The sequence below is a fragment of the Netta rufina genome, assembly GCF_964035555.1.
Source record: "Netta rufina genome assembly, chromosome: 11".
NCBI classification, from domain to species: domain Eukaryota; kingdom Metazoa; phylum Chordata; class Aves; order Anseriformes; family Anatidae; genus Netta; species Netta rufina.
In genome coordinates this window covers 22,588,485-22,612,969 of record NC_140134.1, presented here as the reverse complement: position 1 = coordinate 22,612,969, position 24,485 = coordinate 22,588,485, and the positions used below count along the sequence as shown (strand labels likewise).

The window sequence follows — 24,485 nt, the reverse complement described above, 5'->3', positions numbered from 1 at the left end:
CTTGAGAGCCACAGCAGAGCCACAGCTGCCAGCTGCTTCCAAAGTGCTGCTCCCTTTTTATTTCCAGGTGAAGAAACAGGCTGAAGATTGGGGACCATTCTAAATAGAACTGCTTCTTTGTGAGTGGGAACAATCTATCTGGGATTTCAACCACTGCTGCACCCTGCAATCCCCTCTTGCAGGACCCAGCCTTCAGGGATGTGCCATAAAGGCCATCTTCAGTGCTTAGATGACCTGGCGTGTCCCGCAGCACCAGCTCGTGGGCAGTGCTACCACAGCAGTCACCCTGCCCAGACGTAGGAGCACAAGGAGACTGCAGGCAGCAGTCACTTTCTCTGGGGGAAAGGGCTCCCAACTACAAAGCACCAAGGCCCAGTTCACTGCCTGCGCTGCTTGTCAGTGTGGCAGGCAGGCAGCCAGCACTGAGCAAAGCCACTGACCATATTCTGGCAACGGGGAGGGAGCAGACAGGCAGACCTTCTAAGAGACTGCTGCAGAGTGAAACCACCCCACAGCAGGCTCCAGGCCCCTGAAGCCCATGCCAAGCAAACGCCCACTCAGCCCCTGCTGCGTGACCCGGCAGCCGGCATCTCGCTCAGCTCCCCCTGCCAGCAGCAGGTGATGGCGGGGCCTGCCCAGGCCACAGCCTCCGCTCCGCAGGTGCTGTCCCCAGGAACCGTCGGTTGCTGGCAGGAGCCAGGCCCCAGCAGGGCCTCGTCTGCGAGAGCGAGGTGTTGGCAGTGGCAGGACCACGTGCAAGCCTGGGGAGGGCTGCAGTGGGGCCACACAGCAGGATTGGTGCTTGGGCATCACCCGAGGGGCCCGTGGGGTCTGGAGAGCTACTCTGCTGCCAGCTCTCCCACGGCCAGCTCTTGGGGCCAGGGCACGCTGAAGCCTGGCAGCCTCAGTCAGACAGGCCAGGGTAGCTGGTCGGCAAGTCTTGACTTCAGGGTTGCCAACAGAAGCCAGAGAGCTTCTGTGCAGCATGTGGAAGGCCCTTTTCCCAGACCCCAGCACCCAAACCTGTAGAAAGGGGAGCTGGGTTTCCTCTTGGCACAGTGCTGCACTAAAAGCCACTGTAAGACTGCTGCATTTCAGGTACAAGTAGACATCACCATACTTAAATATCCAAACTTGCAGGGAGGGTTTATCAGGCACAGGAAAGAGGACATGGTATGCAGGACATGCTTGGAACTGAAGGAAACATTTAGACCGGAGCTCCCATCCTACAGCAAACCATCATGGGCCCTGGGAAGCCATGACCTCTTCCTCAGTATGACCAGTTCTTCAGAGGAAAAAAGGTATCTGGCCTTCTCGAGCAGAGCCCCATGCCTGTGTGCTCACTTCATTTGTAACTAGTCTTGGCCACAGTTCCTCGTTCCTTCAGGGTGGACAAGAACAAGCAGTGCTTGCTGCCCTGGGCATCTGCAAGCTCTGGCACACACACACTGCTGCACTAGTCAGCATCAAAGGCAGACACCAGACCCACAGCAGAGATTTACTGTGAACGTACATCATCACAACACAGCGCAGAGATCTTTGGGCACAGCTTCACAAAAACATAAATCCTAGCTATAGACAAACACACAGACTTGTCCATAAATGCAGGAGGCGCAGGAAGCACAGTCCTGGCCTGCACTAAGGATGTAGCAGGGAAACCTGTGTCAATGTTGCCCTCAGGCTTGTGCTTGCAGGTCATTTACATAAATATGTATTAAATACTTTTCATTTTATATATAATAAAGATTTCACCTTATTGGTTTCTAACAATCCTGATTTGCTCAAATAGCAGTTTCTCTTAATTTCTGTCACCAAGACTTCAGAACTTTACCTTGCCTGACCCTTGGGGACTAGAAAAAACCCGTGTGTGCTCCCTGTACACCCCTCTCAGGCTGGATCTCCAGGCTTCTGCCTGCCCCAGCCCAGCAGAAAAATATTCAAGTCCACTCCAGAGAGATTTCTTCTTGCAAGTGGCAGTCTTGAACCTGTTCCTCTCATTAAATTCTTTCCCACGCTCATTCAGAATGATTTCTCCTTTTCCTATTCTTCCCAACATGGACTCTCTGGATCTGTTTTTGGTGGCCAATGGTGGGCATCAAGAGAGGAAGGAAGGAACAGAGGAGGGTGGCGGTTGTGAAGAACCCAATTACTTTGGACCCAGAATGCCTTTCTCTGAAGGCTGTGGGCCAACAAATCTCTAGGGAGCATTTATCCCCTCTGGACTTACCACCCCAAAAGCCTTGACTCTACCAATCCTCTAACTCTGCTGTCCCAGCAAGCAAACAGCTCTGGGGACACCCTGCACCGATGCAGCGCCACATCCCTACTCCATGGAGGTGCTGTGCCAGTACTGAGACTGCATTTGTTTGTTTAACAGGGCAGATGGGGTGTTTGTTATCTCTTGCTGGTTGGCAAAGAGCTGGCTTGTGTAGGAGCGGAGCAGACTCTTCCACACCCCAGAGTCTTGTGGCCTTGGGATATGGCTTGTTCTGTGCTGCAGACAGCCAGCTGCATGAAGTGTTGTGCAGGAAGTTGGGCTGCCTCCAGGCTAGAAGCGCTTGCAGTGTACTGTCCAGCTAGCCGCTAGTTCTGCTGACCCTCCTGACGCATTGGCTGCAGCCCCTTCACGCTTGTCTCAGGAGGCAGTGGCTGCTCCTGGCACGGCTGAGCAGACAGAAGCTGGCCTGGCAGAGCGCTGTCCCCCAGTGGCTCCTTGCCCATATGCTCTGGGTCCAACACCTCTCCCAGCAACTCGTCTTCACAGGGTACCAAGATGTTCTTGGACAGCCCTGACTGACTCAGGCCAGTCATTCCCCCTGAATACCCTTCACCTGGCTCTGCTCTCTCTCCAGCTGGCCTTATCTCAGACTCTGCATGACACTTTGGTTTCCCTGTGTTTCTTGGGTCTAGCATTTTCCCAGATGATTCTTCTTCATCCAGCGCCAGCACACTGTTCTTCTCTGGGTTAGAGTTCTTGTCAGCCAGCTCCTTGCACAGCTCCAGGACCCCACCTGGCTCTGGGCCCTCACTCCAGGTCAGCATTTCTCGGGCACTTGGCTCAGCCACTGACAACCCAGACACCCCCACCTCCACATCAAGCCCTCCTCTGTCAGGTTCTCTCTCTCCTTGCTCAGGGGACTGGCTATTCAGCTGCTCCTCGCTTTTTGGGGGACTGATGGAAAGTTTCTCGGTGAAGCTGAAACGAGCACAGCTGTCCGAAGAGGTTGGGGAGGACGGGCCTGCACTGGAGACGGTACTGGAGGGGCCACTGCTGTCTGCAAAGAGGAAGAGAAATCTTAAACATGTAGTTGATATTTCCCCAGCCCAAAGCCTGAGCAAACCCAAGCTGTTGCAGTCCCACAAGTTCTAGAAGCAATGGGTGAGGGTCACCTACATGCCATGCACCCTGGTAGGTGCTTGCAGCTGCTGTTAGGTGTGCTTCTGGCAGCTCAGCTGATGAAAACACAAGCACAAACACCACACTTACATCTTGTCATACAGTTTATCTATAATGCCAACACATCACATGTGAAATCTGATGTTGGGCTTTGAGCTGAAAAGCAGTTTCTTTCATTCCTTCATCATTATGGGACACTTTAACTTTGGTGCCCTTGCTACCTGAAGCACAAAATCCCTGAATGTTGAACTAGAGTTGCCACTGGAAGAAGAAATATTGCTTCACCACCAATGTTTGGCTTTGCTTTGTTTCTTTTGTTGTTGTTTGTTTGTTTTCATTGTTTGAGTGAAACCAGAGAAGAGATTTAGATTATATCTAGTCCAATGAATGGGGGAGGATTAAACAACTGTACACCGGATCAGTTTCTTGGCCTTGCTTCCTACACAGCTCAGTACACACTACTCCTGGAACAAGGAGTGTATGGCAAGAAGAGTGGAACCGCCCTTTCAGTGGCAACACTGACTTGTGTTATTAATGCATTTGCTGTGAAACTGTTTGATAAGCCCTTTGAGTTCCAGCCAGATTTGCAAAAGGAATTAACAACAGTCACTACCTCTGCAGAGGCTGTGGCAAGTGAGGCTCAGGAGCTACAGAAAAGCCCGTAAGTGAAGAACTAAATGACAGGCTGTCCAAAGTGGAGTTCTGGGTGAGGCATGTATGTGTTTGATAGGGTATGGAAGGTGCTTCCACATGCTGACACTGAGTTGGACACGTGTCACAGAGAAGCAAGGAACTTGAGTTAAAAATGAAGTGCATTCAGGCTATGTCCTATTGCACTCAGGAGAGGATGCCTGGGGAGAGAGCATCTATCCAACAGTAGATTTCCCTGTGATATACAATGCTATATATAGAGTTCCTTTTTCCATCTTTCTTTGGTAGCTTTCTTACAGGGCATGAGACTTCCTTCCCCTTTCTGTTTTTGTTCCTTCAAAGCCAAAGCATAAAAACCCTGAATACCAATACGTGGCTTTCAGCATTTGGCACCCTCTGCTCCCCTCTTCATCCCCGATCAAGACGCAAGCACACTCACACCAAGGGGGCTTATCCGAACGCTGGCGCAATGGGAAAGAGGATGATGACAGGATTCGCTGAGACATAAAGGGGTCCCCTGGTATCTGGTTGCCAATCATTGAATCAAACAAAGCTTCAAGAAAAACAAACAAACAAACAAACACACACAAACAAAGAAGAAAAACATACAGATCAGTAACATTCAGACAGAGAGATAAAGGAAAGGCCACACTGGGTCAAACCAGAGACTACATAGCCCAGTAGCCAGTAGCACGCATTCAGGAAAGAGCTTAAGAGTGCACATTCAGAGCCATGCTTGCCCCCAGCCCCTGGGAATCCAACCCTCAGATTTACCCAGCTGGAGTTTGTATCCACATCACTGTATTTATCAGCTGCAGACAGACCTGGCTGATCACTTATTGCCAGTCCTGTCTGCAGACTGATCTGCCCCAAAAATGTGAAAGACCAGAAGGCCTTAACTGACTGCTTGCCTCAGCTCTGCTCTGCCCTACCCAGAAACAAGCCCACCTCATCAGTACCTGCAGTAGACTGGACATGTGACTCACTGCAACTCCTGCACACAGCCGTCAGGAACTCATTGACCTGTCGCAAAGAGAGGGAGTTGTGCAGGGTCTCCAGGGGATAAATGGTAGGAACCATGGAACAGCCTTCAAAACCTGGAAAGAAACCCAATCAGAAAATGAATTGAGCAAACAACAACCCAAATCCATGCAGGACTGCTCATGGCTTAAGGAGCTTGGCAGTCTAGGAATCAAACAACAGCCACTCTCAGGCCCAAAGTCACCTTTCCTTTTCTAGGTCAAGAAAATCACCATTAGGCAATCACATGCAGTAACAGACCTGAAAGCAAGCATCCAGGCACACGCAAAAGGAGAAGGAGAAGGAACCATATCTAGCAGCAACAACCTTTGCTGCGATACTCGTGACTTTTTCACTAAAATATCTGTTTATGACAGAGAACTCGGCATAGTTCCCCACAGTTTGCAGAAGCTAAAGACAATTTGAGTGAAGTCAACAGAATTTCCATGAAGATTCCTGCCATTAGTGATACTCCAGCCTGGGACACGGTCCACCCCTCTCACTATCAGTGAGCTAGAGCACACTGCTACCAATGCAGGGAGTGGGAAAAGAACCTCCCTCTCCCACAGCAGGCCCTCCAGTGTACACCTGACAGAACTCTCCCCCAAGGAAGGGCTGGGCAACAGTTTGAATTTTTTGTCCCATAAAGACTGCATTTCCAGCAAACCCAGAATTACCAGAAATAGGTATCTCAACATTTAACAGACACTTGCTTACAGCTAAGCTACATCACAGCCACTGACAAGAAATTCTTTGCTATTCAAGCCAGCAGAATATTATGGCAAAGCGTATCCCTCTTCATCCAAGCTTCTTGGCAATGCTTTGGGGCACCAAGCCAACGTGAATCTGTCAGAGGAGCAAGGAAGAAACACATGAGGCTCTGGACACATGGGAATGCCTCCTTTTGCTCTGCCTCTTGTGTTTAAAGACCTCTATACTTATGCTTAGGTTTCCTATTCTGTGACTCCCCAAACTCCCTCTGAGAAGCCCAGAAAAAAAAAATGGTGAAGGAATCATATCTGTATATCTGTTCTTACAGGTAAGGAAGATTGCTTAGAAAAGCAAAAAGAGCAACAGCTTTTGATGCACTACTGTGTCAGGACTGCTGCCCAGCACACTGACAGGCTAAAATTGGTCCATGCAGCTTGACAGCACCTGCTAAGAAGATCAAGAGTACCTGGAGTATCTGCTAAAAGTAGACATTGTTCCAATCACTTCCAGGTTTCACTGGACGCTCTCTGCTCAAACACACTCACCTAACCCAGTTCTGCAAGAGGCAAGGAGTGCAAGCCAGCAGATGGTATTTAGAGTGAATCTACATACAATACAAGGAGGCTACAGACCAGATCATCACCAGTTTGCAGTGCTGCAGAGACATTCACTACCATCTTAACAGCTACTGGAGATAAAGAACCCTACAGCCAGCCCGGAGAGGTTACCTATGCCACAAAGAGCCTACAAACATTAATTCGAGACGTAAGGATAACAAATCTTTGGCTGGAACAAAGGAATGTAAGACAGAAAAAACACCATTGTCTTCTGTCCCTTGCTGAGAAATCCTTTGAGCAGAAAGGCTGAATAAGGAATATTGTTTACTTAATTATTTTCTGAAAAGCATCCTGGAGACAGATCTAAAAGGAAAAGGGTAAGGTGAAGACTTAAAAGACCAGAAGAGTGGAGATGGTGTTGGAGCAGCACAGGAGAGGCTAATGTCAGTTCACAACAGAACCTGATTTAAGAGAAGCCAAAGCCAGCTCAACTATCTAGGTCTCCAAAGAAAAAGGGAAGAAGATTAAATATAACATAGGGCAAAGCAATGTTGTTACAAGATACGTTGGAGGCATCGACAGGGATGTGAGTGCATGGGCATGCCTCTAACATAGAGAAGAAATCAAATGTCCAATGTCAAAGGAAACATGTGACACCGACACCACCACTGATGTGAATCAATACACCTAGATCCCAGAAGTGCCAAATGCCTGATAGCACAGATCTGTCCAGCAATATGTGATCTCACTGCTCTCAAGAAAGTGGAGGAAAAGGTGGATCTTTCCGTTCTTAAGGGGAAGCACTACATTTACAGTTTTCAAGCAAGCCCTCTCATTTATACATGGCAGCCCACTGCCCTGCACACTTCTCTTTACCTGCCGCTTTGCTGTGGTGAGGCCAACAACAGCAGTTTCAAGCAGAAGTTATCGTTATAGACTATAGTTCTTGTATCACAACAGTAGTAAGAGTCCAAAGCAAAGGCTCTGACCACTGTTGCATAACACATGCTTAGCAAAGAACTGGCACCTTGGGGAAGAGGCAACAAATAAACAAAGCACGAGTGGAAAACACATGAACCTTTCCAATTTGACAGCTACTCAGTGCTGACAGCTCAGCTTCTGATGATACTTCCTGAACTCTTTTTCTTGGGGCCTGCTGGGCAGGAGTTTGTGATGGGGACGATAGCACAAGAAAGTGAACAGAATTTCATTCATTTTATACCAAACAGCAGCCCACAGCCATTTTTCATTTAATTCAGGTTTGTCTACAGTAGCTGCACTAGGGATGCAGACAGTAATCTGCTTCCTCCAGTTAGATCTACCTGCAGAAAGAGGCACATGTCTGGGCTCTGCAGACCAGAGTAGCTAGAAACAACTCCCAAGCTCAGCTGTAATCTCCTCTGGGCAAGAAGCACAGCATGGCTATGGCTCTCAATTTTCTGTTCAGTAAAATAAAATAAATTGGCTTTAAGAGTTGAGTAAACAAGATTTGGTAATGGAAAAAACCTTAAGATACTCAAGACAGAGGAGTCTGCATTATTTTGGATGTCCAAGGAGACTACATGTGATGTGGAGGAATCTGAATGATAACACAGGAGCAGCCTGACACAGCAGCAGAGAGCACAGGACTGCCCCAAGAGCTGTTCTACAGGTAAGAGCACTGGGAGGTACAACCCAGTGCTCTTACAACAGGATTACAAGTCCTGTTTCAATTCTCCCAGCTATGCTGATGCCAAAGCTGAAAGCCCCATCACATTACAGCTGAGTCAACAACATTCCCATTTCAGCTCTCCCCCTGGCAGTTTCTTGGCAAATGCGCACATCACCACACTCTGTCAGAGCCTCTACTCTATATAACTACAGTTTATGAAGAAGTCTTCCAATTGCTGAAGGAGAGTGTGACTCTCACCTTAGAGTAGGGCTTTCAGAGCTGCCCAGTACCAACACACAATGCTTTAAAAGACTTTAATAAAACGACGACTTGGGTATAAGGACCCTTTTGCAGAGATTACCAAGCACACTACACTATATAAAGCCAATGGAGACCTGAACCTGTCTCACGTCCTCCATTTAAACCAGAGAATCCCAGTTTTCTAGGAGATTCCAGCAGGCAGTAGGAACACAGATGCAACTCTTGTGAACAGTTAGCAGATGACCCCAAAGAAAGGGTCAAGAAGCACCACCTTTTGTATGAACATAATGATGAATTCCGAAGCAGCCAACACCTACTTTATGATTACATGGCCTGAACTCCAGGCAAATACATCACAGATCACCGGGTGAACCCTCCGTGCTGTATTACTCTACTGCCCTTTCACTGCAGATCCAACAGGTATTTTTCATCTATCGAGCTGTATCTCCTCCAGTCACCCTGAGGTCTATATAATGGAAGAAGGGAGGAACAAGAGAGAAAGAAAACAAGACTTTGAATTCACAAGCATCTTCTTGATTACTACTCATGTCCCAGTCTACAAGAAAAAATAAAAGGGCAAAACCTTGAGTAAATCAACACCATTGCATTAAGTGGAAGCACCTGATTTGACTCAAGGTAACACAAAGTTTCCTAAAATATGTGTGTGTTCCAAAGAGACCAGCAGAAAGTTTACTGTTCGATATGAGTTCGGAAAGTTGAGTTTATATGGAATGCGTTTCCTCACAGAATGAAATCTGCACCTGTGTGATTACCCCTTAGAACTGGTAATTCATCAGCTCACCTGGGAGCCAGCAGAATTTGTGGCTATGTCACATAAGCAGTTTTCAAGTAGTCCAAATGGCATGTTCCTCAGCTTTACTAAGACTGAGCGCAGGTCCCAAATATGGCAAGCATCTGCACTAACAGAGTAGGCTACTTAAAAGAGAGAAGGCACTGGCTGCTCCAACAGGCTGGTAAGTAGAAAGCATCCAGACTGCTGTCAGCCAACACAGACAGAGGCCAGAGAAGGCTCAGGTAAGAATTCTTTTGGTCCAAAGCAATCCTTTTTGAGGATTATATTTTTGTCTGAGTTCTGAACATTAGTATACATTGATAAGCAGAAGTTACCAAGATACTACGCATGTCTTCAGTTGTGAAATCTACGTTGGAGGGGAAGGAGTACCTATTCCTTTGCAGCAGAGATCCGGAAAGCAGGAGGCAGACCAATGGCACCAATACATCCCCAAATGGTCTCTATGCCAAAGGTCTGTAAGTCAGCTCTTCCGGAGTAAAGAAGCACTCGCCTCAGTCTTAGCAAAGATCCTGAAGGGGATGGGAGAAAGAACACTCAGCAAGTTCCCCCTCCAAATGCCCGGTCAGTCAAGCTTTACTGTGTTGGGGAGCTTCAACATGGCACGTATATCTGTATGTGTTTATATATGCGTACATAATACGTACATGAAATACATTTTTCATGTCCATACCTACATGAAGGACTTTTGCTAAGCAGCCTTTCTAAATTTAAGCCTGTACAGTCAGCCTGAAGGTCTATTCTCGTTCAGTATCTCTCTGCCCACAGTGCCAGAAGTGGATATTCACGATGGCAGTATGAGACATGACAGCATGTAGCGACTCCTTCCCCAAACACTCCCCCAACCTCCAGAGACCTGCGGCTCAGAACTGTTCTGAACCTAATGTGTCTCTTCCAAGACATTCTCCAGTCTCCCCTTAAACTCAGTTATGCTTTTAACACCCCCATGAAGTGCTGTGAGGAGTTCCACTCTGTGAGAAAAAATCACTTCTGTCTGATGTGCCTCCTACGTAGTCTACTAGAAAACTCGTAGCTCTTGTACTGGAGCAGAGACTGAACTGCAGATCCCCCTACCACCTCTCTCCAGACCATCCAGACTACTATTAAAATCACTCTTCCCAGACTTTCTACCTTTTCCATATCTTTCCCGGTGGTGATGGTTAGCTCAGAGCCCATCATTTTATGTATGAATTTGGGTCAGTTTCTCCCTGTTATTCTAAATTTATTTACAGTGAATATCACCTGCTGTTTTACTGCCCAGTCACTCATTATCACACGGTCCTTCTGTGCGTCTTCACAGCTGATCTTTGCCCTTACTACTGCTGTAATTCAGTACCAACACAAGCTCACTTCACGATCTTCCTTTTTTTTTTTTTTTTAACTAGATGAGCACATGTTCCCAGACCAATCACTTCAAGGCTTCACCATTGATCTCTCCAACCACAGATGCTCGCTACAAACTTCAACTCCCTGTTTCCTTCTTTTAATTCTTTTGTGTGGACAGAAGTACAGTTGAGAGATGAGAAAAAGTTGATAGGAATACCTAGTTTTTACAAAGGGGGGAAGTAGAACTGTCAGCTACAGAGAGAGGAGAAACTTTTCAAGGAAGAACCCCAGCAGGAATTCCAAACATGTTAATTAACTGTGGGCTGGATGACGCTCAGACAGGGAAAACAGCAGAAAAAAAGAACTTAACGAGCGCAGAGATCTGATTTCCTCACAGGAAAGCTCTTATGTCGATGCGCACAGCTCACAGCTTGGCTGCATTAGGATAGGTGGCACAACCCAGCATCAGCCTGCAATATTTGGAGTATCACTGCCCAAAGTGCTGAGTTCATTTCCTCTCTCTCCAGGAGCTCACAGGAGGTGGTTGAGATCTGCAGCAGGGGAAACTCAGCTTTGGCTTTGGAACAGTCTGCTTTGTTCCAGCATTTCATCCCTTCAAGCAGTTCTGATCCTCTTTAGTACTTGTTGCTAGGAGACCAGGGATTGTCCTAATTATAGATGAAAAGCAACTGCCATCTCCAAATTGACTACTTTACAGAAAGGGCCATATCAAGAAAAAAATAGACCAAATATGAAAAACTCTCAGTTCCAGGCTCTGAAAATTGCTTGATCCTGGTGCTTCACTACATGAAAAGCTATACTAGGTCTACCCTACTCCTTCCACCTATGAGTCTGAATGAAAAAGGAAGTCCATGCATCACACCACACAGCTCAGCAAGCCACATGCACCAAGCAGGTTTTATGGTGCAGGGTGAACATTAACAGCCAGCCCTAGCTTGCTGCCCCTCTCAGAGAGGAATCTTTTTACTTTTCTCCGGAGCAGGGAGACGTCAACGCATCAGACTTCCCACCCATGCTAGATGCTGACAAATACCCAAGAAATAGTAGCAGACTTTGATTTATAACATCTGGATTCAATAGTGAAATCACCTACATCTTCCCACCAGACACATGACACGCTGCAAACATCCTAACAGGCAGAACAGATGCCATGCAATGCAGACAAACAGAGGCTCGGTGTCTACTCTAGCTTAACTTGGTCTCTCTATAAGTAACACAATCCCACAAGCAGTCACTTTCCCTGAATTTCCACACCAAGTTCACCCTGCATGTGAGCAGCTGCAGTGCATCCTTAATCCTTCTTCCCACACTCTTATTATCCATTTTGGTTCTTCCATTAATAATGGGACACCAAGGAGCACCCTGCTGAGACCTGGAGAGGCATATCATGTCAGCAGGGCATCACACTGGTAGAAGCACAGCATTTCACTTGAAGGAAGCTTATGGGCTTACCCTGGCTAAAGCAAGGAGGCAATGAACAATTGCCTAGGATGGAAAGAGCAGAGTTAGAGCTACACAAAGAGCACTGGCTCCACGTGAAAAGGCAACTTCCTAAAGCTCCAAAACCGCTGGGTGCAACAGCCCACACGCCTTGCTGCAGCAGCCACCCAGAGATTTAAGGGATGCAGTGAGGGAAAGGCTTTCCTTTTTTAGAAGCAAAGCATACTTTGCATTTCCAAGCAGACAGTGGTCCCTACTCAGCTACAAGAGCACGGGACCAAGGCAGCTGCAGCGTGCAGTACCGTAAAGACACTCCAAGTCATCCTGCCCTGAGATCAGCCAGCTCCTGAAGAGGCGCAGGTGGTAGGAGCACTGCTGGAGGTGATGGGCTAGAGTGGCATCCAGCGAGATGTTCCGGCTCGTGGCATAGTCAGAGGAAAAACGGCGCAGCAACTGGGCAACGTGGTGGTGCTCAAACGCATCTGGAGGAAAGGGGGCCATAAAGAGTGAGAGGAGTGGGGAGGCGCAGCTGCGAAATAGAAAAAACGTAGAGATGTGGGGAATGGAGCGGAGCTGCCAGCACTGGGGCTGCTGCATGGGAGATGACCCTCATCACACACCGCAGCCCAGTCCCTCCCACAGTAAGCAGACCAGGAATACTCTCAGTGCTACATACCCCAAATCTTAATGCAGCAGGGCAGACTCCCAGCTGGCCCAGCCTCTGCCAAACACGACTGCAGTGCACAGGCAGTCCCACCACAAGCAGAACAGCAAGGCTTCACCTTTTTAAGTGGAAGTCTGACAAATGAATAAATTCCACAACATATTCCAAGTCCAATACAGTTCAGGTTCAGCAGTATAAGAAAGACAGGCCCAGACTCACCCTCCCAGAGGAGACAAGAACTCCAGACTGCCAACAAAGCACAAAGTTCTGCATCCAAGTGCAGCCAGTCACTTCAGCACATGGAAGAGAACAAATGACCTGGCACCAAATGACTGGAGGCTGTGCAAGATACACTGTGGGGACAGCAGGGCTTGACTGAGAACATATTGTTAGTGTGTGTAGAAAAACAGAAGCACTGACCTTCCCTCTCTAGACTCTCAAAACAGCCCTGTGCAATCTTTTGTGATGTCCTTGCCATTGCATGGCAGTCCAGATACTAGCCAGTATCTGCTAGTACTAGATACAGTACTAGCCAGTATCTAGCTAGTACTAGATACATCTTCTCCATGCATTCAGCCTCAGGACTCATACTGAGCTCCCAAGACTCGTGAGATCAGGTCATGCAACATCTGGCTTGACACTGTGCTTGGCCATGGCTCTAGTTCACCCATCCCGTCTCACCAAGTTAAGGCAGCTCTTAAGAAAAAAAAAAAAAAAAAAAAAAAAAAGCAAAAACAGATTTAGGGCTACGAGTAACTTCTGCGTCCTCAGGCAAGTGGTTCATGCAGCTAAATGTCCTTGCTGTTAAAAAGATGCTTAACTTCAAGTTCAGACCTGCTGGACCTCTGTCTTTGTTTTCTTGATTAAGAATCACTTTACTATTAGAAATATTCATTGGGTTGTTGAGAAAATCTGATGCTCAGTTTCGTTTTATTGTATTTTTTGTAGGGGGCAGGTGCTTTACAGTGTGGCTTGGGAAAGACCAGTACTTGGTATAAGTTTTGTTGGCAAGATAGAATGACACATCCTGCTGACATACACCTTGTTTTCTCAGATGGTTTCCACACATACAAATTGAGCAGTTGGCCACTCTAGGAAAAATAAACCAAGCAAAGAGAAAATAGGTTCCCTTTAGATACGTGAAACAAAGCCACAGTTAGTTGTTCCCTCCTCTTTCATCTTTCCCAGAACTTTGGTCTTTGTAACAGTCTTCTAGATTTTCTTCATCTTCCAGATCACAGAGAGCAGAATTTCTTCGCATTTACTAAGCAACAAGATTCCAGAAGCAGCCATGACCACTTAAGACAGAAATACTTAACCTGGTATCTTTCAGTGATGTGCTTTGGATCTAACTTGTCTCAACAGCAGGAGCCATGAGGTATGGGTAGGAGTGGTGCTATGAAACAAACCTTTGCAAAAGTTTCAGGGTAAGCTATAATAAATAGTAGCTCAAGGCATCTGCTACAACCCATGTAGTGGTCTTTAATCTCAGAAGACTCACAGTTCAGGTGTTAGGTTACTAGCAATATGAAGCAGAGATGGTGAGTAAATATAAGCACAGTCAGATATCTTTCCCTACCAAGCCTCTTCATAGCTACTAGCACAACAGGAGTGAATATGGTCACATCACCCTGCGTGGCACATTGCTGATCCCCTCCTAGTTTGGGATGACACCAGGCCCAAGCCAGCACTGTACACCATCAGCAGATGAAATACCTGGAGAGACATCATTTCCAGGATAACGTCATCAGGAAAGGTGAGACTACTCCCACCAGCACCACCACGCTTGGAGTAACCAAGGGACCACCGTAACAAACAAGTTTGCAAATAGGAGTACCAGTGACCTCATGGCCTCCTAAGACCCCTGTGCTAAGGAATACAATGTGCAGAAGGAATCTGCTAGCACCTCCTGCTCTCCCACGCAGACTGCACTTTTCAAGGTGACACACATGTAGCTCCAGGATATCCTTGTTTTGATCCTTAAGATCTGCTCTGTAGAAACTGAAGACCTAAGCTGCAGTGCTCTTAGGATATGGAGTAGATATTCCCACACACCCTCCAATCCAAGAGCATTCTCTCCACCCCCTGCAAGGCAGCACACGAGAAGGCCTTAACATCAGCAGTGGAATTAAAGGCTGCTTTAGGAGTCCATTCACAAAGCCACTGCTGTTGCTTTTTCACACAAATGTCTGGGAAGGAAAGCAGCCTGACAGATCTCCCACAAACAGCACGGGAACCATTGTGCAGTAACAGCAGATGAGTGAACAAGTTAGTCACAATGAGACAATGGGGAAAGGTGAAGCATGTTTGGACACCAGATACACAGACACGCAAAAAAACACAAGGCGGCTGAAAGGAGAGCATGTGCAGAGAGGAGAACTGAATGTGAGCATGGGGTTAGAAGTGTGAGGGAACGTCAAATCAAGGAAGCAAACGTACCATTAGTCGGATGCTTTGCAAACGACACAGAAAATCGTTTTACGGCTGGCATAGACAAGAGCTCTGAGGAAATAAAAACAGATCATCTCAGTTAACAGCCTACCTCTAAGGATCCCCCAGCCTTCATATGCTTGCAACTACCCTTTCAAGTTCACCTCCTGGCTTGACCCCCATAACACATGCTCCCACTGGCATTGTTGTAGCACCCCAGGCACTTTCTGCCCACAGGTCTGACTGAAGCTCTGAGGTTCCTTGGACACTGTCAGCTCCCCACTTTCCTTGCACTGTCCTACCAGTGGCTCCCCTGACCCTATAAACTCCTTGGTCACACTCCTTCCTATCACACTTCCAGCCATCTTGATGGAAAGCCAGGCTCAGTCCGGTGAAAGATGCAAGTAGGCCATGCTTGCAAGTACAAAAGCACATTACCGAGCAATCAGCAGCACTAGAGAATACCCTGAAAACCTGGAACCATAGTCCTCAGGATTCACCTCTGCTCAAGGAAAACACGCTGTTCTACAGAGGAACTGAAAAGCTGTGGCACTGGAAAGAGCAGCTCAAAACATCCTCTTAATGCAAGTTAAACATAGCTATTTGAGAATTTAAAAGCTTAATCAACACCCATGAAGGCATGCCTCTGCAGTTCTGTTGCTCAAAGCATTTCAATACGGAAGACATTTTGGGATACACTTGTCACACTGGTCCTCAGGCTTCTCTTAGAGCCATGGAGCAAATCAGACCAAGGTCTCTTACAGAAATCAAACATCAGAAAGACAGTTAGTGCAAGGATAGGCTCTATGCATCTAATGAGGCACAAACAGTTGACTTTTAAAACACATGGATTACTCTCCATATGCGCAAAAACAAAACAAAAAAAAAAAAACAACCCAAAAGGATGAAAACTTCAGCTTATTCCCACTCTGGGAATTCCTTGGCTATCACAGAATTACTTAGGTTGGAAAAGACTTCTACGATCACCCAGTCAAACCTTTAACCTTGAACTACCAAGATCACCATTAAACCATGTCACTAAGCACTACATCTACATGTTTTTTTGAAGACCACCAGGGATGGTGACTCAACTATTTCCTTGGGCAGTCTGTTCCAATACTTCACAACCCTTTCAGTGAAAAAATTTTTCTTAATATCCAACCTAAACCTCCCCTGGCACAACTAAAGGCCATTTCCTCTTGTCTTATCACTGGGTGCTTGGGAGAAGAGACCACTCCCCACCTTGCTATAGCCTCTTTCAAGGTAACTGCAGAGCATGATAAGGTCTCCCCTGAGCCTCCTTTTCTCTAGGCTGAACAACCCCAGCTCCCTCAGCTGCTACTCATCAGACTTGTTCTCTAGACCCTTCACCAGCTTCGCTGCCCTTCTCTGGGTGCACCCTAGCATCTCGATGTCCTTCTTGTAGTGAGGGGCCCAAAACTGAACACAGTATTCAAAGTGTGGCCTCACCAGAGCCGAGTAGAGAGGAACAATCACTTCCCTAACCCTGCTGGCCACACTTGCTGATACAAGCCAGGATGCTGTTGGCCTTCTTGGCCACCTGAGCACACAGCTCTGCCAGGCAGCTTTCCAGTCACTCTTCCCCCAGCCTATCATGGGAAAGAATGGTCTAGACCACCTGTATGTATGACTTGGTGTGAGAGCCCAGCCAATCATATCTTTTGCTACTATTTAGGAACTGAGGATGTCATTTCTATTTCATGTTTCATGCATCCATTCCACCTAGTCTGTATGCCTATCACTGTACACCAAGGTTAGGGGTCTTACATACCAATTTATGCTGCCACACCCCACGTTGTATTTCTCTATTTACACCAACTGACTTGCCCATATAATATATTTAAAACAACTCTAAAGGCTGCTGCAATTTCCTTTTGCAACGTCATAGCCCTAGAATTTATTTTTTTTTCCTCTTTAAACTCAACAGATAGATGGCAAAGCTTCCCTACATGTGCATCCTCTGAGAAGTGTCTGAGTCCTAGTGCTTCAGTCAGTCAGCTGGTAACCATCTCAATCTTGCCAGGGACACCAGTCCTTTATCAGGACATCAATTTAAATGGTGCTGCAACATAGGCTACTGGACCACCGGCTTCAGACAAACCAACTTCAAAGCATCACCATCAGTGGACCTTCCCTCAACCTGAGCTTGGGACACAACTCTCCACTGAGGTCTTGCTTAACCCTCTTTCCAGTCCCAAGCAAAAAGACATAAGGGCCACTTAAACTTCACTTGAGCAAGTCCATGATGAAGTGCTATAAGCCATGCATCGTATCCTGAAGCATCAGTCATGAAAAATTGTCAGAGTTCATGCAAAGACATGCTTCAGAATCTGAAGGCTTTTTAAAGACTATTAGCCTGACTGCAAAAAAAAGCCTTGATACAAGTGTACTCCCAAGAGACTGCTGTAGCTGCTATGTCACTTACTGCAGTCAGTTCTAGTCATGTTTGTTTTAAATGCCAATGTTCATCATTTCATTGGTACTTGTTTGAGCAGAACAAACAGATTAAGGGCTTATTTCACATTCCAAACTACCTTCCCCAGAAGATAAACGTCCTTCTGACTCCTATTTGTTTTTCCAACCCTCCCAATTTCTTCTTATTTTTGCAGCAGGGCACTGGTGGCACAGGGTGCCATAGCACACTACGAAATGTGAAAAATGAAACGTACCAACAAGATGAATAATTCTGCATTATGTTAGTCACATATTAGTTAAGTAAGTCTGACTTTTAAATACTTGAATACACAGCTGCATCTAAGCACACAGAAACCTTGTTGCAGAATTTAGGCTAAAGCAGTAGGTGTCTGCTGTGGACCTTGACTGCAAGAAGCCAGCTGCAGGCACAGTCCCACTACACAGCCTATGGAGGAAGGCAGCGCTGCACCAGGACTGAACAGAATCTGTCCTGTTCCCAGTTGAGCACAGAGCAAGCAGTCTGACAGTTTTCCCTGAGAATTAGTACTGCCTTCAGTCCACAATGCTTGCACAGTTGTGGAAGAAAATCAGCCAGAGCCCTAGTTGGCCTTTTCAAGTGGCTTTCTTGGTATCCATATCCGTCTTGTGCCAAACACCATGAGCTTACTCTGGGATCCACAGGTCGCCAGCACTCAGGCTTGTGCAGCAGGGTTTAAAAAAATCCTTCCAGTTCATCCTCCTTGACTCTATCACACAGCCTGTTGTTTGCTAGGGAGCTCCCTAAGGAGGTGAAAAGCAACACCATTTTCTCTTACACTCTGCAAAACTGCACAGAAAGCTGGTGTACCTAATGGTCTCAATACAACAGTATTCAGGGGGTTCCAACAGGTCTGTGCATTGGATAACGTCTTAACACCCTGATTGGCTAGAACATTTTCCTTGCCTTAAAACAAAAATCCAAACGAATCAATCTCCTGTTTTCCCCAATGCCACAAATTATAACCTTAGTTATCTCCCCAGCTTGTCACATACTGGTGTTGTGTTCATTGTGATCCCAATAAGAAAGGCACTCAGACACAGTAACAAATAATAATCCATCCAAATGCTGGGAAACCCGAGTTGTGAAGTACTGGATGGATTTCCAACCAATGCACAGCACACTGTGCAGACCCCATCCATGGAGAGGCTTGTCCAATGCTGCATAACTCAGTGTTTGCAGTACCTGAAGGGACATATAAGATCATTTGTCCTCTCTCCCTTCCTGTGTTACTTTTGACCAATGGTCTTGGTTGGAAAGGACCCTTAAAGATCTAGTCCAAGCGCACTGCAGTGGACATCTTTCACTGTATCAGGTTGCTCAAAGCCCTGTCCAACCTGACTTTGAACACCTCCAGTGATGGGGCATCCACAGCTTCTCTCAGCAACCTGTTCCAGTGTCTCACCACATTAGTTGCAAAAAATTTCTTCCTTATTAAAAAAAAAAAAGCCTCTCTTTCTTATAAGCATTGTTTATATAATGAAAGGCCACAATAATGTCCCTCCAGAGCCTTCTCTTCTCCAGGCTGAACCACTGCAACTCTCTCAGCCTGTCTTCACAGGAGAGGTGTCCAGACCTCTGATGACTTTCATGGCCCGCCTCTGGACCTGCTCTAACAAGTCCATGTCTTTCTTGTGTGGGGATCCCAGAACAGTATTCCAGGTGGGGTCTCAGGAGGGCAGAACAGAAAGAGATGTCCTATTTTTGACCATGATAGAGATAACTTTCTTCATAGTAGCTCGTATGGTGCCATGTTTTGGATTTGTGACAGAAACAGTCCTGATAACACACCGATTTCTTACTTGTTGCTGAGCAGTGCCTACACAGCATCAGGGTCTTTTCTGTTTCTCACCTGCCCCGCCAGCCAGTAGGCTGGGGGTGCAGAAGAAGCCGGGAAGGGACGCACCAAGACAGCTGACCCCAAGTGTCCAAAGGGATATTCCAAATTATATGCCATCATGTTCGGCAATAAAAGCTGGGAAAAGAAGGAGGAACGGGGAATGTTTCGAGTTATGCTGTTTGTCTTCCCAAGAAACTGTTACCCATAACAGAGTCCTGCTTTCCTGGAAATGGCTGAACATCTGCCTGTCGATGGAAAGCAGTGAATAAATTATTTATTTTGCTTTGTTTTGTGGGCACAGCTTTTGCTTTACCTATTAAACTGTCTTTATCTCAACCCCTGAGCTTTCTCACTTTTACTTTTTCAATTCTTTCATCCATCTCACTGCAGGGAAGTGAATGTGCAGCTGTGTGGGGCTTGGCTGCCTATTGGGGTTAAACCACAACAGGAAAGAATCACCTCCCTTGACCTGCTGGCCACGCTTCTTTTTATGGATGTTGTGGATGCCTCATCCCAGAAAGTGTTCAAGGCCAGGTTGAATGAGGCTTTGGGCAACCTGGTCTAGTGGGAGGTGTCCCTGCAGGGGGAATGGAATTAGATCATAGAATGGTTTGGGTTGGAATGGGCCCTTAAAGATCATCTGGTTACAATGATCTTTATGAGGCTATGTTTGGCTTCCTGGACAGCAAGTGCACATTGTAGGCTCACATTCAGTTTTGAATCCATCAGCTTTCCCCAGGTCCTTCTCTGCAGTGCTGCTCTCAATCAATTCATCACCTAAACTGTTCTCATCAATACTTTACAGAATCTGAATGACCTTCTTACTGGGATCATAAAGAACACTTCCACTGATGCATGACATTCCTACAACTCCTCCAGGATACCTCGGCCTTTTCCTGTGCTCCAGTTTCCTTGAAAGTAGCAATAGACTCTCTGCTTCTCAATACATAATACACTAACTGCAGATCAGTCCTCAGCTGGCAACACCCCTTCATCCATGCCCACTGCACAACATTTATACTAATGGCCCAAATACATTTTACCAGGCCGTCTTCCTGAACTATACAGCAGTACAAACTAGTCACAATAACTAAACTTTACAGTCCTTTTGCGGTATATCACAAGCATATCACAACTATTACACTTGCTTTCTGACAGCTCTCTCAGACTCTTTTGTGTGCCTAGCGCACAGATGGGGTCTCCAGCACTCATCTTATTCCACCCAGCACATCACACTGCCTTTGGGATGGCCCCATCTTCTGTACGTTGAGCATTACTATCTCAAGAAAACATTGGCTTAACATCAGGAAGATCACCAAGACAAGCAAAATGATTTGACGTGCTGGATTTCAGTCACAGGACAAACCTATTTCCTATCCAGACCGATAATCCCTCTTCCACGACAGCAAGTAGTATTAAAATACGAGAGCAGAATCAGACACCAGCATGACCATACACCAGCATTACCATACATCAGCATAAAGCTCCTCACACAATGTCAGCTCCTGTCTTGTCCTAGCAGGGTTCATGATTTCCTGGGATATGACAAAATGCATTACTGTAGATGCGGCGAATATACACATTCAACCGTGTCGCTCGTCTTAATGGTCTAAGTCTCTGCCTTAGTAGTATCCTGAGACACCAAAGTCCACAAATTAACCTGCTGCACAGAGAACACACATACCGTCTTTGTATGTCAGGCTGCTGGCAAACTTTTTGCCATGGCTGCGTGCGTAGTCCTGGAGGTTGGGGGCACTGGAGGAGCCTCCCAGCACAGTGGTGCTAAACAGGCCGGTGCATTGTGACCCTGGAAAGGCATGGAAGGTGTTAGTATTACATCTCCACCACATGCAACTACAGAAAAGCAGGGTTAGTCAAAGAATGAGGAATAATCTGCCTACTTCACAGGCATCTCAGGAAGAAATTGATGCTAGGGGAGCATGGGGAGGCAGTAAACCCCATTCTCAATTCAGCAGTGACAAATGCACATCAGGTAGGCCCAATACTCAGCTCCAAGAAAGTTCCTAACTTCTTCCAGTGGTTTATTTCCCTCTGGCTCTTCCGTCCTGGTCTAGGAAAAACATCTTGACATCTGCCAGTCAGCAAAACTAAGTACTCATATCAGAAAAGCCAGGATGCAAATCACTGATGTTCATGTCACATGTTTCTCTTTGTTTCCTTCTTCTGCAGGGCACTGAGGAGAAAGGGTTGTCTACATCTAATAAGTTTCAATGTATTTAATCTGTTGCTGTAAATGGAGATTAATTGCTCTGTCAAGCAGTAAGGAAAGCACTACGACCAGAGAATTTTCTTTCTCAAGCTGCTGCCTAGATGATATTTCACATCCACATGGTCATGCTTTGAGTCCCAAGTGGGTCCAAGTGTTCCATGATCTACATCCACAAAGCACCAGATGCCCCCACAGTGTGGAGATTTGCATAACCTGTGGCAATGATTAAGGTGTTCAAAATGGTCTCAAGCACAGAAGGGCAACCTAAGACCAGTGGCTTTGGAAAGTGCTGGTGTTTCCTTCTGTGAAGTACAGCATTTTTTACAGCAACTAGACTTTATGTGATATTTAAGGATCTTCTGGGCATTAGAAACAGGACTCTTTTGACCAAGAAAAGCAATTGTCCATGAGGAAAAAAAAAAAAAACACAACAAACTTCTTGCGGGCCAGAGAAACTACTGATTGTCTATGAATTCTCTGTTAAACTGTCTTGATACTACCGTCTGTACTGAGAATACCAACTACTAAAAAACAACATTACTCCCACATACATTGCTTCCAGAAACAAGCAGGTTGATCTTGCTCCATCTTATCTGCCAGGATGAAAACCCTGACATACTGCCTTCTAGCATTATGTGGAACAATGCAACTGTTACTACTGTTAAAAAGATTCTGCCTATATTGCAAGCAGCTCTTGGCTCTAAAATACAGCACAATTTAAGTTGGAAGGAACCTTTGGAAGCTTCTTTCCCAATCCCCCTAGCAAGACCAACTTGGATGAGCTTGCTAGGGTTTGTCCAGTCAAGTTTTGCATACCTCCAAGGAAGGAGATTTCCCCACCTGTCGAGGTCCCTGTTCCAGTATTTGGTGCATTTGTGAAAACTGTGCTCCTCATCACTAATTGGAATTTCCCATACTGCAGCTTCTGCCTGTTGGTTCTCATTCTATCACCATGTGCCTTGGAGAAGAGTCTGTCTCTGTATTCTCTGTAACCTCCCATTTAGGTGGCTGAATCACATTAAGGTCTCCATCCTCCATTCAGCTTCTGACACACAGACTGCACAAGCCCAGCTCTCTCGGTTTCTCATCAACTGCACGCTCCAGCTCCCACCCACCTCCACTGCCCTGTGCTGGACTTACATAAGCCTATGTCCATGCCCTTCTTGCACTAGGGAGCTCAGGACAGGACAGCAGTACTTCAGACAGTCTCACAGATGCTGAACAGAGAAGAAAAAACAGCTCCCTCAGCCTGCCTGCTACAGTCCTGTTAACCCAGCAGAGAAAGCAAGCCATTGTCTTCCTCTGGTGGAAGGGTGCACTGCTGCCTAGCGTCCATTTGTTGCCAATGACGATGCCAGCCCTTTTTCTACAAGACTGCTTTTTAGCTGGAGCCTCTGGAGAAAAAAAAAAAAAAAAAAAAACACAGATCCTGAGCTTTGAGTTATTCAAATGTAAGCTCAGCCTCAACTGACAGCACCTGCTTCTTGGAACAGTGGAAGATGATAAAGAGTTCTCATATGCACTGAACCTTAGCTACTCCACCATATCACTGCTGATAGCTTTTCCAGCATGACAGACTAGCATGTACACGTCCTTCGACAAATAGGCAAAGAACTCTTGCCTGCAGGGTGACTGATACACAAGCCTTAGAAAATTTTCTCCTAATGCCTTAAAGTGAAGTTCAGTGGTGACTCAGCATGAACTGGAATCTGTCAGAAAGCAAACAAGATTTTGTCGAGTGGCAGCCAGCATGATGTTCACAGTCATCCTTCTACGGTTTAAAACAAACAGCATCAAAAACAAGGCTCGTTTACCAGCAAATAAAAATGTAACAGAATATTTTTATCACTTACTATCTTCTGCAATCTTGCGTCAATAATCATTAAGCTAGGGATACCCCAGTGGTTCTGTTCTGCTACAGTACAAAAAGCATTCCGTACACACCCTTAAACCTGAATAGAATTTACAAGGATGACTGTGGATGACAGCAATCATCTATGAATAAACTCTAGGAGTTCACTGTAACCAAAGTAAACAAACAAACACACATCCTCAAAACATAATGGTATACTAGCAAATTGGTTTTAAGATGTAGCAACACTTGCCAGAAACAGCAGCGTGTACTGGATTATTTTTGTATATTTAATTTTCAGATGTCTATTCAATGTTTCAGATGTTTAAAAATGGACATCTCCGGTTTCCCTATGGTAAAGGGAGTCTCAGAACAAGGCTGTCATCCCCACCAGCAATACACTACCTCTTACTCAAACAGCAAGGAGAGATTTAATCCCATTTCAGTGTCCTTGCAAGCGAAGAAAGACATTGAAAGATCCCTAGGCTTCTCAAGCCAGAAACATGCAAAATACTGCAGACAATCCATAATGATGCACTTGCTCTTGCCCAGAAAAATGAGGCATACTCCAAAGCATCACACTACAAAGACGAAGCAAGCTGCTGCTCTCCCCTTTTCCAAACAGCCATTTTAAGGCATTTTTTAAAATACTCTCAAGACAGAATTCTAGCAGGTATGGCAACAGGGCTATTCTAGGAACTCTGCCCTGCTCCCCTTTCCTGTATGCCTCAACATATAAGGTTATACCTGAAGAGATGGAAATGTTCCCTCGGAGATAAATAGCCAGACACTGACAAGGTCAGGCAGCAAGAGAGTAAGCTCAGCTTCAAAAAAGCTCAGAAACAGTGGTAGCATCTGAATGAACCACCTCATAGCACAGCTGCTGAGACAAGTATTAAAGCCAAAGTTCAAGCTCACATGAGTTCTATATTCTTTCTCCAAGAGAGAGCATGTCAGATCATAAAGGGGGAAGCAATTAGATTTCTACAAAATAAGCAGGAATATTCCTTGAAGAGCTTGACTTTTAAAGGTAAAGAGGCACCATTCTTTTCAACAGTTCTCAGGCTGAGAGAAATTCACAGAAACAGACATCCTAATAATCAGAGATTGTGCAAGCTGGTGTTGCACCACAAGTCTCTTCTGCTCAACC

At 46.1% G+C, this 24,485-nt stretch overlaps 1 protein-coding gene across 7 annotated transcripts in view; it reads right to left on the bottom strand.

Moving 5' to 3' along the window:
* Nucleotides 1-1,479: 1,479 nt before the first annotated feature.
* Nucleotides 1,480-24,485, bottom strand: part of PPIP5K1 (diphosphoinositol pentakisphosphate kinase 1) — a 52,856-nt gene continuing 29,850 nt past the window's right edge. For 4 of the 7 annotated variants that reach the window (XM_084293727.1, XM_084293723.1, XM_084293729.1 and 1 more), the window contains 5 exons: nucleotides 20,938-21,060; nucleotides 12,149-12,328; nucleotides 5,008-5,145; nucleotides 4,488-4,601; nucleotides 1,480-3,275 (listed from right to left, as the gene is read on the bottom strand). In XM_084293727.1, coding sequence (XP_084149853.1) covers nucleotides 2,584-3,275; nucleotides 4,488-4,601; nucleotides 5,008-5,145; nucleotides 12,149-12,328; nucleotides 20,938-21,060 — 1,247 coding nt within the window. In that variant the 3' untranslated portion in view covers nucleotides 1,480-2,583. The remainder of the gene's footprint in view (nucleotides 3,276-4,487; nucleotides 4,602-5,007; nucleotides 5,146-12,148; nucleotides 12,329-20,937; nucleotides 21,061-24,485) is intronic. The other 3 variants (XM_084293724.1, XM_084293725.1, XM_084293726.1) reach the window with 3 other exon arrangements.